The sequence below is a fragment of the Anticarsia gemmatalis genome, chromosome 1, assembly GCF_050436995.1.
Source record: "Anticarsia gemmatalis isolate Benzon Research Colony breed Stoneville strain chromosome 1, ilAntGemm2 primary, whole genome shotgun sequence".
Classification (NCBI taxonomy): Eukaryota; Metazoa; Arthropoda; class Insecta; order Lepidoptera; family Erebidae; genus Anticarsia; species Anticarsia gemmatalis.
In genome coordinates, this window is record NC_134745.1 from 13,493,804 (window position 1) to 13,510,298 (window position 16,495).

Genomic DNA, 16,495 nt, shown 5'->3' on the forward strand with positions numbered 1-16,495 from the left:
CTATTGAGCTCTACTAATTTATTTTGAATATTTATCATCAGTAGCTCCCATTTTGTAACGGTAACAGGCAAGTCCCCTATAATATGACACTACCATTGACAATGGCGAAACGTGGATTTATTTCATAACCTCTTTCTTCTTACATTTTAAATTAACAACAATAAACTTACTATATATACAAAAAGATAAAAAATAAATAAAAGAAACAAGTATTAAAATAGAAAAAAGAAAAAAAAAACATGGGAAGCGCACTACGCGTCGTAGTACTCTTCCACATCGCTGTCAATCGGGAACGTTCCCAGAACGTTCGTACTTTCTTCTTCAGGTATAATATCAGGTAAATAAAACACACTTTTTCGTCACATATAATTATTAAATGTCCCAATCTTTAGCATTCCATTCAGGATCTGCGCAATGGAAGTATGCCAGCCTACACGCGTTTATGCAGGGTATGTCATCATCACAGGAGCCTGTTCTTCGGCACTGCTTAAATTTCTTGAAACATTTCTTCGATTGTGGCGTGGGAGGGCAGTCGATATCGGGAGCTCCTGTCACTGGAGGTTCAGTAGTGGGTCTACTAGTACTAGTCGTAATCGGTTTTACACTAGTCGTTTCTTCTGTAGAAGGTTCTTCAGTAGTAGTTGGTCTAGTTGGTTGATTCGTGGGTTTAGTATTTGGTGGCTTACTGGTCGGCTCATCAGAGCCACATAATATATCCATAAATGTTTTATCTTTCTAAAACATTTCAAATAAATGACGTATTAATTGTGACGTAATGACTATTTTTTTCTATAATAGACAATTCCCGCACTAAAAATCTGCTCGTCTGCTATCATACTAAAGTGCCAAGTACATGTTGTAACACAACAACTCAATGGAACTAGTGATATTGAACCTTTCGTCTGTCCCATTAGTCCCATGATTCTCTACAACGGGACTACTGCGACCAAAACAGTGGCACTTGCTCCGCCACGGGACAACTGCGACCAGAACAGTGGCACTTGTCCCGCCACGGGACAACTGGGACAAAATAGTGCCACTTGTCCCGTCACGGGACAACTCAACGGGACTAGTGGGATAGACCCCTTGGCGCGGGTGTGCGAGCGCTAAATGAATACCTCGCTAGGTATCTATCTCGTTAGATAGATCCAAATTAATCATCCTCCATCGGGTTAGAATATTTGGTTGAAAGTCAACTATTATTTTTCCTAAGTTATAAGCGAGCAAATCTCTCTAGTTTGATATAAAGAAACAATGTTTCACCTTAAGAAGTGCCACAATCTTCCTCACAATAACTTCACAAAAATATCTTTCATCTTCCTGTACTGCACCGTGAAAATTGCGCTGAAAAAAATCAGTTCAATGATAATATTTTGCTTTAACTTTTTTATTATTAATTTCATACCCAAATGAGATAAAATGGTACTTCCCACGCAAGTGGATGCAGGTTCGAACCCGAGGCGACTTAATGACTTTTAGAATATATAATTATGTGTGTACTAATATTCTGTTGACTGTTCTACCCATCTGGCAATCGAAACGCAATATTTTTTCCAAACGGTACACATGGGTACGGTTGCACAGTGGAAAAAAATATTTATTTATTTAAAAATAGTTAATAGCTATTTCTTTTTAATTACTATCTCACCAGCCACGGCTTGGAATGTGCATATGAAGATCTCATGTTCAGGCAAGGTCGCAGAAGACTAATAATAGCGCTCCTTTGAGTTATTGCACTCGTGAAAGGTGTAAAGCTATTTTTTTCCCGACGTTTTTTGCATTCAATACTGATCTGAAACAATGACAACGTTAAAACAATAAGTAAGGAATGTCCTCGTAGCCGATACCGCCTATGGCGGTCAGTTTCATTAAAACTGGCCGAGGGTTCCGGACTTTGTTTATAGTGTGTGCACAATACACAGGTACACTCTCTATACCTTCACTCTCATAGCCCGGTGGGACGGATAATCAACACGACCAGAGATAGGTTAGGCGCAGCACAGATGGCTTTACGTGCTCTCCGGGGCTCGAGGGTCTACAACCTCAACTTCCTAATTCCGGCCAATCACTGAGAATTTTTTAGCAGAAAATCACAAAAAATACTTTTTGGGCTGACCCAGGATTTGAACCCGAGACCTTCTTGCGTGGTACTCGCATACACTACCGACCACAGATGAAATTAGATAGCATAAATTAAAATACTAACTAAGTAGCTTCGCTCAGGGGCATTGAAAATAATTGAATTTAAATACTTACTATGCAATACAAAAAAAAGATTATACTATAAAATTTCATTTTTGTATAAAATCTTAATTCTTATACGCCGTATTAATGTTTTAAACTATTTTTTTTAATGATGGTAATTTCTTTGTAGAAATTAAAAAAAATATAATTTCATACTTCGTTTATCGACGTAACTAATTGCTTTTTTCTATTATAGATAAAGTTAATAGATTTTGTGTAAGCTATTTTTTTAAATAGTCAGCCGGTATTTTCTCTAATTGCTACAGATTCTTGGTATGCCCAATTTATCTTAAGTATCGGTATTCAAGCTTAATATTTTTATCAACTGCAAACAATCGACCAGCTTGTTATGACTTTTGTTGTAATGTATATAAAATATGATATCATTTTGTTGTATCTAAAATATGAGTGCTGCCATCTATGTACAACAATGTATAAGTTTGGTTTCAAATGAATTAGTCGTTAAGGGCCCAGGTAGGTTATGGGCCCAGCACGCTTCCACTGCGCGACTCTGCTGCTGTTTTTTTATAACTTTAATTATTTTAAAATATTAGTAAAATATCTCAAACATATAAGTGAATACATTATTTTATTGTCATTCCTTTATTATTACATATACCTTTATAATTTTCTATTTTTGCTTTGAGCCCCTTCAATGCGACAACTTTCAGAGAGAAAATATTAGACCTGTTTTTATTTGAAAATCTTTTGTACATCTGTCGTACTGATAAAATATTACAATACTGAATCTTTACTTCGAGACTAGTATCGAAACAAATCTATACTAATATTATAAAGCTGAAGAGTTTGTTTGTTTGTTTGAACGCGCTAATCTCAGGAACTACTGGTCCGATTTGAAAAATTCTTTCAGTGTTAGATAGTCCATTTATCGAGAAAGGTTAAAGGCTATATATCATCACGCTACTACCGATAGGAGCAGAGTACCAGTAAAAAATGTAACAAAAACGGGGAAAATTTTTAACGCTTATGTAACGCAAGCGAAGTTGCGCGGGTCAGCTAGTAAAAAAATCTTACGAAAATTATTCCACAAGTTAGTTACTATGATGCAATAAATATGAACAGAAAGGACAGTCTATTTGTCTCCTACATTCTCAACTTTAATTGCCAGTCATTTGTTCATTTTATAGCCAATACAAAGATCCAAGCATTCATAATTGCCAACAACGAAATTACAAAGCACACAATTTATTGAGTAATAATTCTAAGGATCCCGAGGACTAACTAAAGGCCCACTCGTGCAGAAACACACGTTTACAGCCGATTAAAACGTACGTAAACGGCAGAACGCGGATATTTCATACTTGGGGTATAACAATTTTTTACCTTGGGTAACAGGCATCAATCGGCATCATGTTATGTATGTAAAGCAGTAGTATGCTCTAAAATTTAAATTAAATTAGCTATCACACACAAAGAAACGCTCTCCAATCAAATGTAAATATATTAAAAAAATATGAACTGACGATCACAGCTAGTGAAACCTGCGCCGAAGCCTTAAACGATTTGAAGTCAAGTTAATATAGTATGATAATTGTTTGATGAAAAGCAACCCGCAGTGCCGCGCATCTCCGCGGTTTACCGGCTGTGAGCTGCCCCTTATATTCGTGGGGCAATGTTATTGTGAAAATAGGCAAAATTATTCGCTACTACGGAAACTATTCAAATGAATCAGACCTATTTATTGAGTTGGGTAAACGTGCTGTGACAATGGGTGTCTGTATTTTGTTTTGGACGTCGCAATTGTTTGTCATTTCTCTATTGGACTGTTGAAATTGTGTGATTGTCTTTGTTTTTTAATAAATATTATTGGACAACTCCCACACGGTCATTTGATTCCAAACTAAGCAGAGCTTGTACTATGGTAACCAAATCGCTGATAAACATACTTATATACTTCTAAACACATACTTACATAGAAACATTAACAGCCAGGCCCAGAACAAATACTCGTGCTCATCACACAAAGATTTTTCCCGGGTGGGATTCGAACCCACCACACGCGGCGCTACGGTTATTGCGGCGAGGTGACCGCTTAAACCGTTTTATGTAATAACTAGCTTCTGTCGGCTACTTCGCCCGTGTTATGTATTCTGCTTACACCAAACCGGATGAATAGCGACATGATAGCCAATTAGGTACCTACATGGGCTATTTCAATATTAACTTTCAATACTATTTTGCTGAATCATCACTCATGCGGTGGCCTCGTGTAACCTAGATCGACATTGCAACATCCAAACTGCTGATGTCGTCTCCTCGTGCCGCCACCTCGTGCCTAACTAGGAGTTGCTGAGTAGCCGATCACTTCGTGTCGTGACCTCGATTAATCTTAATTTTAGAATAATCTCGATTATTAAGGCAGTGTAGTTCTAACATCGAACTCATTCGCACCTAGGTTAGTTAGATTTTAGGTCTTATAATGTTAATTTTAATATAATAAATGTAGCTTTAAGTGATTCTAGCGTTTCCTTTGCATCCTCTGTCTGCAGCTAACGTAATTCCCGCGTCAGGGCTCGAGTCCGATTCCAGGGACGCATAAAATGCTCCTTTTATATATGATACTACATTAAATAATTCTCATAGTACTCTCAACTTAAGTCTTGTTCTTCTAGTTTTGTAAAATGACCGAAACATGGCGGCAAACTTGCTTTTATACCTACAACATGGGACTCAGACTGTTAATAGCGAAAATGGATTTACACCTCTTCCAACACCGATGAATATAACAAACGTCTATAGAAATCAAGAAGACTCACGTCTGACAAACCATTACACGTCAACTGTCTTACTAATTAATAAACGCTGTGTAAGCTCTGATTACTTATATGGTACCTTGTCACTTTCAATGAATTTTGAAACTTTATGTGAGTGATATCAAGCCAAAAAACTGTAATGTATTGTAGGAAAATCTCATCAGCGCTTCTAGCGGACGTCCGAGAAACTTTTTTGTAGTACATTTTAAATGTCAAACTCTCTATACTCAATTGTTCCAATTGTAGAGAATCGTGCTACGGTCGGAAGAATCAGCGTAGACACACACAAATCCGACTGCACTAAGTGGCGTAGCCTTCCATTTGTCCCTGCACTGGTTTACTAAACAATTGTGGATACAGGTACAGAGTTTGTGAGACTGACAGATTTAGGTGTACGAGCTATTTACATAAGTACATAAAATCACGTCCATCGTAAGGGTAGACAGAGGCGAAACGCCAGTTGCTAGGACCCCTACAAACTTTTATTTAGTAAACAGAAGTTAGTTCAACTACAAACTTCTATTTAGAAAATAACTAGTGTATGTAGTTTACAGTCTTAAATTATGTTTCTTCAAATTAACGTCCAAATCGGTTTAGTGGTTTAGGCGCGAAGAGACAGACTGTAAGATACAAAAAGAATGTAGGGATTATTAATTCTCTCACTAATACAGTTTATGATTCTAAAACTTATGATATTATTTGATTGTTTAATCAAATCGAAGAGTGGCCAAGAGTTTCTTGCTAGCTCTAACAAAGCTCTAAACCTTTTCCAAGCTAGCAGTAGATTCAGTTATTGTAACCACTATCATAAATGTCAATATTTTACCTAAATGAATAAACTATCTATCACTTATCGCATTTAAATCCGAAAATAATTAGTTAATTAGTCAAATTAGAAAATAATGTATATAGAATTCAATTCTTTTTTTTTATTCATATGGTAAGTATAATTTAAACGCATGAACTCACTAAGATGGTGTAACTAATCAATTTTAAATAACACAATTAATTGCGTATTCATTACTTGAAGCCTTAGAAGCCGTTTCAAGCCTCAGAACGTTTAAAACGTGGGCATTAACGCTTTTAATCAATTATTCAAATACACGAAAACGCAATCTATAAAAACAAGGCAATATTAAAGTTGTTTAATTAAAAATTAATGTAATTTTCAGTGCTTAAAATGTTCAATAATACTCGCAATTGAAGAATTTCTCACAGCGTTTTAAACCTAACACCCTAAGTTGATTGGAAATTCAATAGACTTTTATCTTAAATTATGCGAATTATAATAATCATTGCCTTTTTAGGTTATCTTGTGAGTATCTGTAAATTCTTTGTTATTTATTTCATCATCTTTTTTATATTGTCTTTAATCATAATTATTTCACGACAAGTGATCTACGCAGGCAAGCTCACTCAAATGCTCGATGGTTCGAACCCTAATAACTTTTAAAGGTTATGTGTGTATTAAAATTCGTTATGTGTATTAAATCACTTGGTCTAAAGGTGAGGAAAAACATTGTGAAGAAACTATTCATGTCGAACAGTTATTGAAGGAAAGCCAAGTTCTCAAGGCCTAACATCTCCCTGACTCCGGGCGGAGACTGACTCCGGGCTGTCCGGCAATGAGATAGCAATGGGTTCAATTTATTTATCTTTTCAGAGCTATACCGAATCGACATGGTATGGCGCGTATGTCAGTAAGAAATGCTTTGAGGTATGTGTATTTTTTAATACTTACAGTCCGACATCAAAGTAAAGGGCTTTGCACGCACGATTCATCTAGATTAAGTATATGTCATTATTTTGCATTTATCAAAAATAAAAGTAGCTTTATCAAACAGGCGACCGTCAGGGCACCATCACTTACGTGCTAAATTCTTAATTTTGTATACCTACACAAGGTGCAAAGATTACATAATAATCTTATCTACTAAGTTGTTGGACTGTAAAACTAACCGATGTAATTGATTGTGTTTAGCTTTCTTTTGTAGGAATGCACGACGAGATCTCATTGCGGAAATAGACCTTGTTATAAAATGATGGAAAAAATATTAGCGGCTGTTAACGTAAGCTGTTCCTATAATTTACAATTTTGAAGTTAAATCTTGATTTTGACTGCTTCTGCAGTGCGGCCGGTAGTAAATCTGACTACTGATCATAAAGGTATTGGGTTCGATTCCCAGTTTGGTCAAAGCGTTATTTGTTTTTTCTTATTTATATTTGAAAATATCTCTCAATAGTAACTGGTGTTTGGTAAACTAACATGCCTGGTAAATCGCAATAGCCCCTATTAAATAGATAAATATTGTTAATGTCAAAACGTGGGTGTATTTCATACATTTCCATCCACAGCTTTGGGTATAACAGGGTTGGTAATAAAGAAGTATGAAGTTAGCTGGTTTTAAAATTGAAATTGAGGATTCCCAAAAAGGGTAGAGGTCAAGCAGGCAGGTTCTAAACTATTAGCCAATTTTCCTTACAGCATGTTTTTGGGAAGGAAAACATGTTGACACTACTTAACGTAGAATAAAGACAAAGCAAAGATTCATATTTTATTGATCATTTTCAGACAATCTATTCCCCCTTTAATGAAACAAAACAAAAATTATGCTACTCGTAAACAGGCAGATAAACTGAAAACCAAGCTTGAAGTAATACATTATAATTATTGGTAAATCTTTGTTTTATTTTCCTATCTATCTATACTAATATTATAAAGCTGAAGAGTTTGTTTGTTTGTTTGAACGCGCTAATCTCAGGAATTACTGGTCCGATTTGAAAAAATCTTTCAGTGTTAGATAGACCATTTATCGAGGAAGGTTATAGGCTATATATCATCACGGTACGACCAAGAGGAGCAGAGCAGCAATAAAAAATGTTACAAAAACGGGGAAAAATTTGACACATTCTCTTATGTGACGCAAGCGAAGTTGCGCGGGTCAGCTAGTTCTAGAATATATTTGAAATTACATAAAAATCTCTGTTAGTACTCTGGTGTCCGGTATACTAAATTATAGCAAAAGGCTTTCCCCTCGACTACATGGGGCTGACAATAAAGGCGAAATGTGTATTTGATACAACTCTGCGACTGTCTTTCGGTATACCTTCCCACAGACTGAGAACTTTTCCTCGTTGATTGCTGTCAGTACACCAATGAAGTAGGTGTATCAGGCCGCTGTTACCTGCATAGACCTATAGATTACTGATGCTCTAAATTATAAGTTTTGTTTTTTGTCAACGCTCTCTAGTAAGTAAATACACTATATTTCTTTATGCAGAGGTAATATACCCGCATTATGCTGTAATAATCATTATTAAGAGTAGATCATTATCACTAGTCCCAACGGTGAAGGCGAACATCGTGATGCAACCTTGTATGTCTGAGAATAACAACTTAAGAACAGTTCTTGCAGGTATGCAAAGTCCCCAACCCCAACTCCCTCATTCTGGGTGTAAACTCTTGCCCAGCAATAGGACATTCAATGGGTTAAATTTATTTATTTATAATTCAATGTTATGTCAGAAAAAGCATGAGTTTGAATATAATAGCACTTTTTAAAATTTTCATAGTTCTACATCAACGCATTTGTGGTATCTCTTTTTACATTCTATCATGCAGGGGCCGTCGAATTGGCACGCTGAGCGACACTTTCTATATTTTGTAAAACATTTCTCTGTACTGCATTCACACGGAGGGCAAGTGTCGCCGGGACCTGGCTCTGGAGGGTGTGCTTCGGTCGTTGATTCTTCAATCGGTTCTCCAGGAGACGGCTCCGGCTGACTTTCTGTGCTCGGGTTTTCTGTAACTGGTTCTTCAGGAATCGGTTCCTCTGGAGTCGGTTCTTCTGGAGTCGGTTCCTCAGGAATCGGTTCTTCAGGATTGGGTTCTTCGGGGGTCGGTTTTTCTGAAGCCGGTTCGGCATCTGGTGATCCACATAATTCCATCCAGAATTCTTCTTGCATCTGCAATATTTCAAACATAGCAATGCAGATGGTTATATTCAATTCATAAACGACAGGACCTCAAGTGATTATTTTTTTCAAAAAAGATACTCGATAACTTAATCTTGTGAATGAAGAAATGGAAGTTTGTAAGTATCGTAGCAAGTGGCTTTTTTGCCTCTTTCTTTGGAAAAAGCGTGATTTTATTTGTTCTTTCTATAGTAGTGTAGAATGGAGCTTCTTCTCCATTCTCTACTACTATCGTCTACCAACAATCGGCTTGACATCGAAAAATTTTGGACGAAAATCTGATCAGTGCCTTTAACTTACTTCTCGGTAATAATGAATACCTTAGAATAAGTATCAACATTTAAAAAATAATTAATGCTTCTGTTTCACAGTCGGTAGCGTGTTCGGCTGCTAAATTACGAGTTGGATAAAGTACTATTTGCCTTCTCTAATTTATATTAGAATATTTCTCAATAGTAGAAGCCCAGAGTTTAGTGAAATACCCGGTTAATGGCAAAAGGCTTACCCCTATTACATGGTACTAGGATTATTAGTAGTGAAACGCGGTTGGATTACATCTCTGCCTTCACCTTCGGGTATAGCAGGCGTGAAATTGTATATATAAATATAAATAACTCGTAAAATTATTAAGAAACAATATCTTACTTTTACAAGTCTAGCTAAATTCTTCAATATCATGTTACATACAAATTGTTGTCCCGCCTGTATAAGACCATGAAATCCGCGCTGAAAAATAAACAGTAATAGAGTTAAATAGATAATCATTAAATAGCAATATCCTCTAACAGCCAATTTCTTCCTTAAAAGTAACAGCAAAAGTAAAGAAGCAAAGTGAAAATGAAGAAACCGGCCGTTAGTCGATATTTGACTATGGCAGCAACTTCCATTGAAATCTGTTAACTGTGCAGGACCTTGTTTATACCTAGTCTATGCTCAATACACTCTATTCACTCGTCGAGCCGAGTGAGGTGGGTTTGAATCCCACCAGAAAAACCACTACGCGGTCACCCACCTATGGAATGGCCGCGTCAAGGTTATCTTAACCCACATATCGTTTACCTATCGGTGAGCGCAACTGGCTATGAGGGCTCGCCTAACTGTGCAACGAGCTAAAAGAATTTAACTCTGTAAGGATGTCTTACCCTGGATTTATGACCTCCTGGGACTTCACCGGTACAGGGTGAAAGCTGGGCTATTACAGAAGCAATACTAGATTTTGAATATTTTGAAGGTTTCGACGATAATTTTTTTTTCTTATGCTTTTTGCATTCAACACTGATCTGAAACAGTAAAAAATGTTATCGGCGATAGTTCAACAGCTTTGTAGAGAGACTAGTTTGAAAGTTTAAGACAGTATAATATAAGACAATAAAAAATTTTGGTCATGAGCGGATCGAAAGCTTATGCAGCTGACAGTGACAGTCTCATAAAATACTATTATAAAATTACTGCTATTTGGAAATACACAGAATTATTAATAATAATCTAGATAAATCAGGCATGCCAATGCTCTTTATTTAGTTGTCTGATAGCTCTTGATCTCTCTGCGTGGACTTTGAAATAACCTATACATTATTTGGTACATAAGCTACAATACTGCCAAGTTTTATCTATATACGTTCAGCAGGTTTGGCGTGATGTGTAACGAACAAAAGATACAGACGACTTGAGAATAAAGCCTATTTTTGAGACTTAGAAAGTACTTACAATGCAAAATATTAACAGGATGACGATATAAAGTTTCATTTTTTTTGTAAAATATAAAGTAATTAATTCCTAGGCCACGGTATTTACAATTAATGACTATAATAAGTGGTTTTTAAATAAATAAAAATGGATACTAATTTCTGCATAGTGTATCCAATTTCAAATTGATTGTTGAGTTTATCAATGTAACTAATTGACTAATTATAGATAATACTAATATTTTTTATTCGATTTTTTAAAAAGTACCTATTTACAGCATTTCCACACTTTGGAGAAGCATGCAAAAGGCGATTTTTTTAACACGATAGCTGACTTATTATTGCCTCGATTATTTTTTGTGTTTAATTCTTATTAGTGTTCTTTCTCTTTAGCGTAGTAGTTTTTAGTACTCTTATTCAAAATTAGACTTTCTTAATAAATTTTTATTAAAAGGAAATTAAAACTATCATTATCACGATAATTTCGTTCATCTCCAACTAATAAATATTTCTAATACGCTCAAACAACGCACTCGGCCAGCGTAGTGGACTCACGGCGTAATCCTTCCCTCGTTCGTAAGTAAACCCTATTTCCCAGCAGTGGGTCAGAGGTATTCATCACACAATATTTTTGCCCTTTTCTTATCTTCTAATGGTATGGTAAGTGGTCAATCAAGTGTCAAAGTGGTTCAAGCCGCCCGAAGGCCATTGACGTGGCTTAACGACTGTTATCTTAATTTCCAACAATCGGGATCGGCTTTTTTACTTGCCCTCCGAAGCATGTAGCCGGCTGGTTCAATTATCACTATGCAGTCACCCATCTATGTAATGAGCGCGCCGAGGTTCTGCTTAACTAACATATGACTGACCGGTGAGCTCAACTAGGTATGGCTCGAATGTCTGCCCTTAAACCATTTCAATGTTTAAACTTTATTAGAATAGGTAGCAAAGGAATTCTGATATAAAGTAATATCAATATAAAATATTCGCAGTCATATTGGAAGGCAAGCTCAGAGGAGGGCAATGTAACGGAACTGACAATTGTGAGATATCACGTATACCTGTGATCTTGGATCACATCCCACTGCTACCGATATTACTATACTGTACAGCCTTATTCTAAAAGTTCGCGTTGAATATATTAAGGCCCAATTTCATCACGTTTAGATATCAATCAGTAGCACGATTCTCTACAGTTGGAATCATCGAGTAACAGAGTTTTGACGTTTAAATATACTGCCAAAATAGTTTCTATGACGCCCGCTAGAGGCGCTGAACCATTCGAAATTTTTTGATTGCTTGATTTTCGGGTCTGTCCCTGTTAATAATAATCTTATACAAATCGTTAGACAAATGCATTTTGCTCAACCTGGGAATCAAACCCGTAACCTTGAGATCAGCAGTTGCACAACCTGTTAAATGTCAAATACAATTTGACATTTGAAATGTTCTCGAAATTTCGAAAAGCTACATACAATATTTTTTACTTTGGCGTGGTGTTTGCAGTCAGAATAAGTCCTTTGTACGTGTTTTCCATACTGAAAAGCACTAGGTATCACGGTACACCTGACGTCCGGCTGTGTGTTACAAATAAACAGTATTACTAGACTTACGTTTTACTTTGCGTAATATTGAGCAATATTAATTAAGATCTTTCTCTAATTTATATTAAACTACTAGCTGACCCGCGCTCACGCTTTCTTGTTCTCATTCTCTGGACTTCCATAAATATATTAATTCAAGACCAATATTAACCAAATCGGTCCAGACATTCACGAGTTTTAGCGAGCTAACGAACTACAATTCATTTTTATACATATATAAAGATAGGCCGCCTTCACGTGTAAATTCCAATCCCTCGAGAACTCCGTAAATATAATAAATAAAAAGTACCACTCCTATGTGTTATTTTGGGTCTTCAGCTACCTACATACCAAATTTCATGATGATCAGATCAGTAGTATTTGCTTGAAAGAGTAACAAACAAAGACTACTAAATAACAAAAGACTGATAATATAATCGACAGAGTATAGTTTTCATTATTAGCTGACGTTCAATTGCTTTACGTCACGTCGTTGCCCATCACATGACAAGTGTAATACAAAATCAGCTTAACAAATACCAAATTCCCAAACGACATAAGTACATACAAACATAACACAAATCCGAATAACCCTTGAGGATTGTATAAGCATTCTACAGTATCGATTTGATCCTCGCAATATGAAAAGAATCCACTCGTAAGTGTAGGAACAAAGTCAGTTAATACAAAGTTTTGCGAAGGTCCATGTTTCGGATAAACGGAGTGATCCCGGTATGCCCGGGGCAATAAAATGCTTAACTTTCCTCGTGTTGGATATTTTTGTATGGGATTGAGGTCGTTGTGCACATGTTTGCTTTTTTATTTGTTTTTTTTTTTTATAAAAAGACAACTCCCGCATTAAGAATTGCTCATGTGTCGCGGGGATTTTACAAGCATACAAACAACGGACACAAAGTAATACCAGACCCGAAACAATTATTTGTGGAGCGCACAAATAATTGCTCCGTCTGGAAATCGAACCCAGGACCTCCCGACGCAATGGTATTGGCGTGGCGACCTCAACCACTGCGCCGCGGAGGCAGTCAAAGTCGAGCAAAATGCTATTATTTTTAAGACCAATTCTTAGCGAGTGAGTTGTTTTTCAAGAAAATATACCCATTTCCATACTCATACACCTTAATTCCCTCAAACTACCAAAAAAGATGACATATGAATCCAATAATATAATATTTATACAATTTCAAGCCACCATCCCGGAGCCCTTTCGGAGGAACCCTCAGCGGTTGCCTCTCAAAACAATCGTGTAGACCTAACAGATTTGCATCAGAGGCGGCGGAATAAACAATATCGTGCAGTTGCCTGCGAATGAAGCTTCAACGTGGAAAAGGGTATGAATGACGTATTGATTTGTATTTTGTATCGTGACTAGCTTCCGCCCGCAAATTCGTCCGCGTGAAAAGGTTTCCCGTAGTAAAAAGTGTACATTTAGGTCAATTTCAGTTCAATCACTCGAAAATCTAAGAAGATTCATACAACCTTTTATCCTTTTATTTAATCCCCATAGGGGTAGAATTTATTAAAATCCTTTTTTAGGGAATGCCTATATAGCAGCTTTATGCATACAAAGTCCCAGCTCAATCGGTTTCAAATTTACAAAGTTTCATACAAACTTTCATCCCCTATTTTATCCCCATATGCATTGAATTTATCAAAATCCTTTCTAAACGGATGCCTACGTCATAACATCTACCTGCATGCCAATTTTCAGCCAGATCCGTCCAGTAGTTTGGACTATGCGTTGATAGATCACTATGTCAGTCACTCAGTCATTCACCTTTGAGTTTTATATATATAGATAGATTGTGTTTTAAACTTGATTGCTACTGTAGCGCCGTTTTGTATTCGAATGCTTAACAGGAGACCTCGGGCTCGATTCCCTGGTCGGGCAAAGTATTACTTATGAGGATGGATGAACATTCGTCCGCCTCATATACAAGAAGACCTATCATCGCTGCTCCAGTCAGCCTGCGACCACGGCGAGTGCAACCTGCGCCGAAACGTTATTTCGCGTATTTACGAGCCTATTTTTAGATATTTATGTGCCTATGTTCAACAATTTGAAAATGGATAAAAATGCATTCGAGCAAGTTGATTTTTGATTTCTTATTGTAGGAAGTTTTGCAGCTTATTACGCTACTGACTGCTACTGATAATTCTGGGCTACTAATTTCGTGTGATCATTATTTAATAATAACAATTAAATAGGTGATCAGAAGCTCGATTTCCTATTACTATCGACTGCCGACAACCGATCCGTCATCGAGAAATTTTGTATGAAAATCTGATAAGCGCCTCTGATGGGTGTCGTACGAAATGGCAGTACATTCTAAATGTCAAAATTTCGATAGCTAGCCGGTTGTTGGTAGTCGATAGTGGTAGAGATTCGAGGCACTGAACTCTGCAGGTTTGAGCTTCATACGCCTCAACAGGACATTGTACCCAATAGGACATAGCTTAACATGTAACAATGCAAAGATTTAAGGAATCATGTTTCAATTCAAATATTCTTCATCGAATTTTCCGCAAATCAAATGCAAGATTGCAGAACGCGAACTAAAATATTCGTTTCCATTTGCAATATAAAATACAACGACGTGTAATGTTTTGGACGCGAATGTAACTAAATATCTAAGGATTCGATTTACCAAACGAGAGACTATTTGTAGGGAGACTATGAGTTACAATAGTTTAGGATATGTACTGTTACCGGTCCGCTAGATTTTTAATCATGATAAGATTAATGAAAATATTTCTGATTTGTAAAAACGGGAATATTTATACCTGGATATACCTTTAGGAATGTTTTACTCAATTAAATACTGTATATCAACAAATGTGTGAAATATGGAATGCTTATTGCAATAAAAATCCAGACACAAAAATTCTGAGAATTATATAATTTTGTAATACTTTTCGGTGGCGATAACCCTTCAGAATATACTGAATAAAAGTCTTTGTATTTATTTCCTTATAACGAATAGACGGCTCGTGACCATGGTCAATGCAATTCAATCGAAACGTAGGGCAAACAAATAAGTTGCCGTAATTGTTTAATCGCGTTTAACATAGCATTCCTTCTTTTTTCTTTCTTTTAAAAGACATCTCCCGCTCTAAGAATTGCTCTTATGTCGTGGGGACTTTTACAAACATACAAAACAACGGAAACAAAGCACAACTAGCCCCAAAACATTTATATGTGTACAAGTCACGAGATTTTACAATCATTAAGTAGCGAAATATACAAAGAGGTACAAACGATACACTTTAAACAGTTACAATATAGGGTCACTACAACAGAACACATAGACTAAAATTAACCTAACACTAAGTTACTCTCCAAAAAACAAAAAACGGCCTTCTAAAAAATATTTGGCTACTAACTAGCATGACGAGGGTGCGACTAACATGACGTACAAGTACAGGTACGAGCATGACGTCGGCATGAATTTTCCGCACGCATGGCCACCCTACTTCGCATCGCGTGTAGCGAAACACTGAGATGTGTCCCGTTTCTCATAAATCACGAGGCCATCCTACATAACGACTCTGCAAGTTGGCGCCGCTAAAATGTACAGTTTCAGCAGATTACTAAATACATGCCATTTACAATGTTAGTCCCATGTAATTCTTCTTCTTATCCGCGCGATTATTATATTGAGATGATCTGTGGATCAAGCAACCTTTGGCGCGGTCATTCCATAGGTTATGACCGCATAGTGGTATTTGAACTGGGTTCCGTGTTTCAGAGGGCAAGTAAAACGTCGATTGCGGTTGTTGTCAACCACTTTGAAACTAGGTTGACAACTAACCATACGATAAGAAAAAGTCCCATGTAATGAGGCGATCCTATTGCCATTTTCTTGCACGTTGTCAAACTCAGGGTAACTATTGAGATTTTTTAAGATATAAATTAGTAAATTTTTGAGCAACCCGAGATTAGAACTCGAGACCTCATCATAAGCAGACGGATTCACTAACAACTGCGCTACAAAAGTCTAGTCTAAGTTAAATCTTTCTTTAAGTCGAAGTCTCACTGTTGTCAATAAAATTGGTGACTAGCTGATCCAGCGAATTAAGTACCACTGTTCATGCGATTCTTTATAATTTAATATTTTTCTTGCTTTTTTTTATAAAAAATAATTAATTAGATCGGTTTAACTGCTCCCGAGATTTGCGCTTAGCAACTTTAGTGATTCATTTTTATATTATATAT

General features: G+C 36.5%; 2 protein-coding genes and 1 long non-coding RNA gene across 6 annotated transcripts in view; 1 reads left to right on the forward strand and 2 right to left on the reverse strand.

The window, feature by feature from the left end:
* Nucleotides 1-82: 82 nt before the first annotated feature.
* On the reverse strand, nucleotides 83-6,983 carry LOC142977191 (uncharacterized). 2 transcript variants are annotated; one of them, XM_076120956.1, is made up of 4 exons: nucleotides 6,760-6,983; nucleotides 1,649-1,792; nucleotides 1,264-1,344; nucleotides 83-735 (listed from the first exon to the last, which is right to left on the reverse strand). In XM_076120956.1, exons 2-4 carry the CDS (start codon nucleotides 1,682-1,684, stop codon nucleotides 373-375), a joined length of 480 nt encoding a protein of 159 aa, XP_075977071.1. In that variant the 5' UTR covers nucleotides 1,685-1,792; nucleotides 6,760-6,983; the 3' UTR covers nucleotides 83-372. The 2 variants fall into 2 exon arrangements, with proteins under 2 accessions (XP_075977071.1, XP_075977063.1); XM_076120948.1 differs by lacking the exon at nucleotides 6,760-6,983 and adding an exon at nucleotides 2,257-2,406 and having other exon boundaries at nucleotides 251-735.
* On the forward strand, nucleotides 5,987-7,697 carry LOC142977208 (uncharacterized). Of its 2 annotated transcripts, XR_012959693.1 has the most exons (5): nucleotides 5,987-6,085; nucleotides 6,191-6,333; nucleotides 6,682-6,735; nucleotides 7,013-7,087; nucleotides 7,591-7,697. It is a non-coding gene; the product is annotated as an uncharacterized LOC142977208 (long non-coding RNA). The 2 variants fall into 2 exon arrangements; XR_012959692.1 differs by having other exon boundaries at nucleotides 6,068-6,333.
* A 128-nt stretch (nucleotides 7,698-7,825) lies between these two features.
* LOC142977181 (uncharacterized) overlaps nucleotides 7,826-16,495 on the reverse strand; it is a 38,511-nt gene continuing 29,841 nt past the window's right edge. The window contains exons 1-4 of one of the 2 annotated variants that reach the window (XM_076120927.1): nucleotides 10,701-10,850; nucleotides 10,136-10,273; nucleotides 9,639-9,719; nucleotides 7,826-8,984 (exon numbers count right to left, since the gene is read on the reverse strand). In XM_076120927.1, coding sequence (XP_075977042.1) covers nucleotides 8,586-8,984; nucleotides 9,639-9,719; nucleotides 10,136-10,273; nucleotides 10,701-10,739 — 657 coding nt within the window. In that variant the 5' untranslated portion in view covers nucleotides 10,740-10,850 and the 3' untranslated portion in view covers nucleotides 7,826-8,585. Of the gene's footprint in view, nucleotides 8,985-9,638; nucleotides 9,720-10,135; nucleotides 10,274-10,700; nucleotides 10,851-16,495 lie in introns of those variants that run through there. The other variant, XM_076120936.1, reaches the window with a different exon arrangement.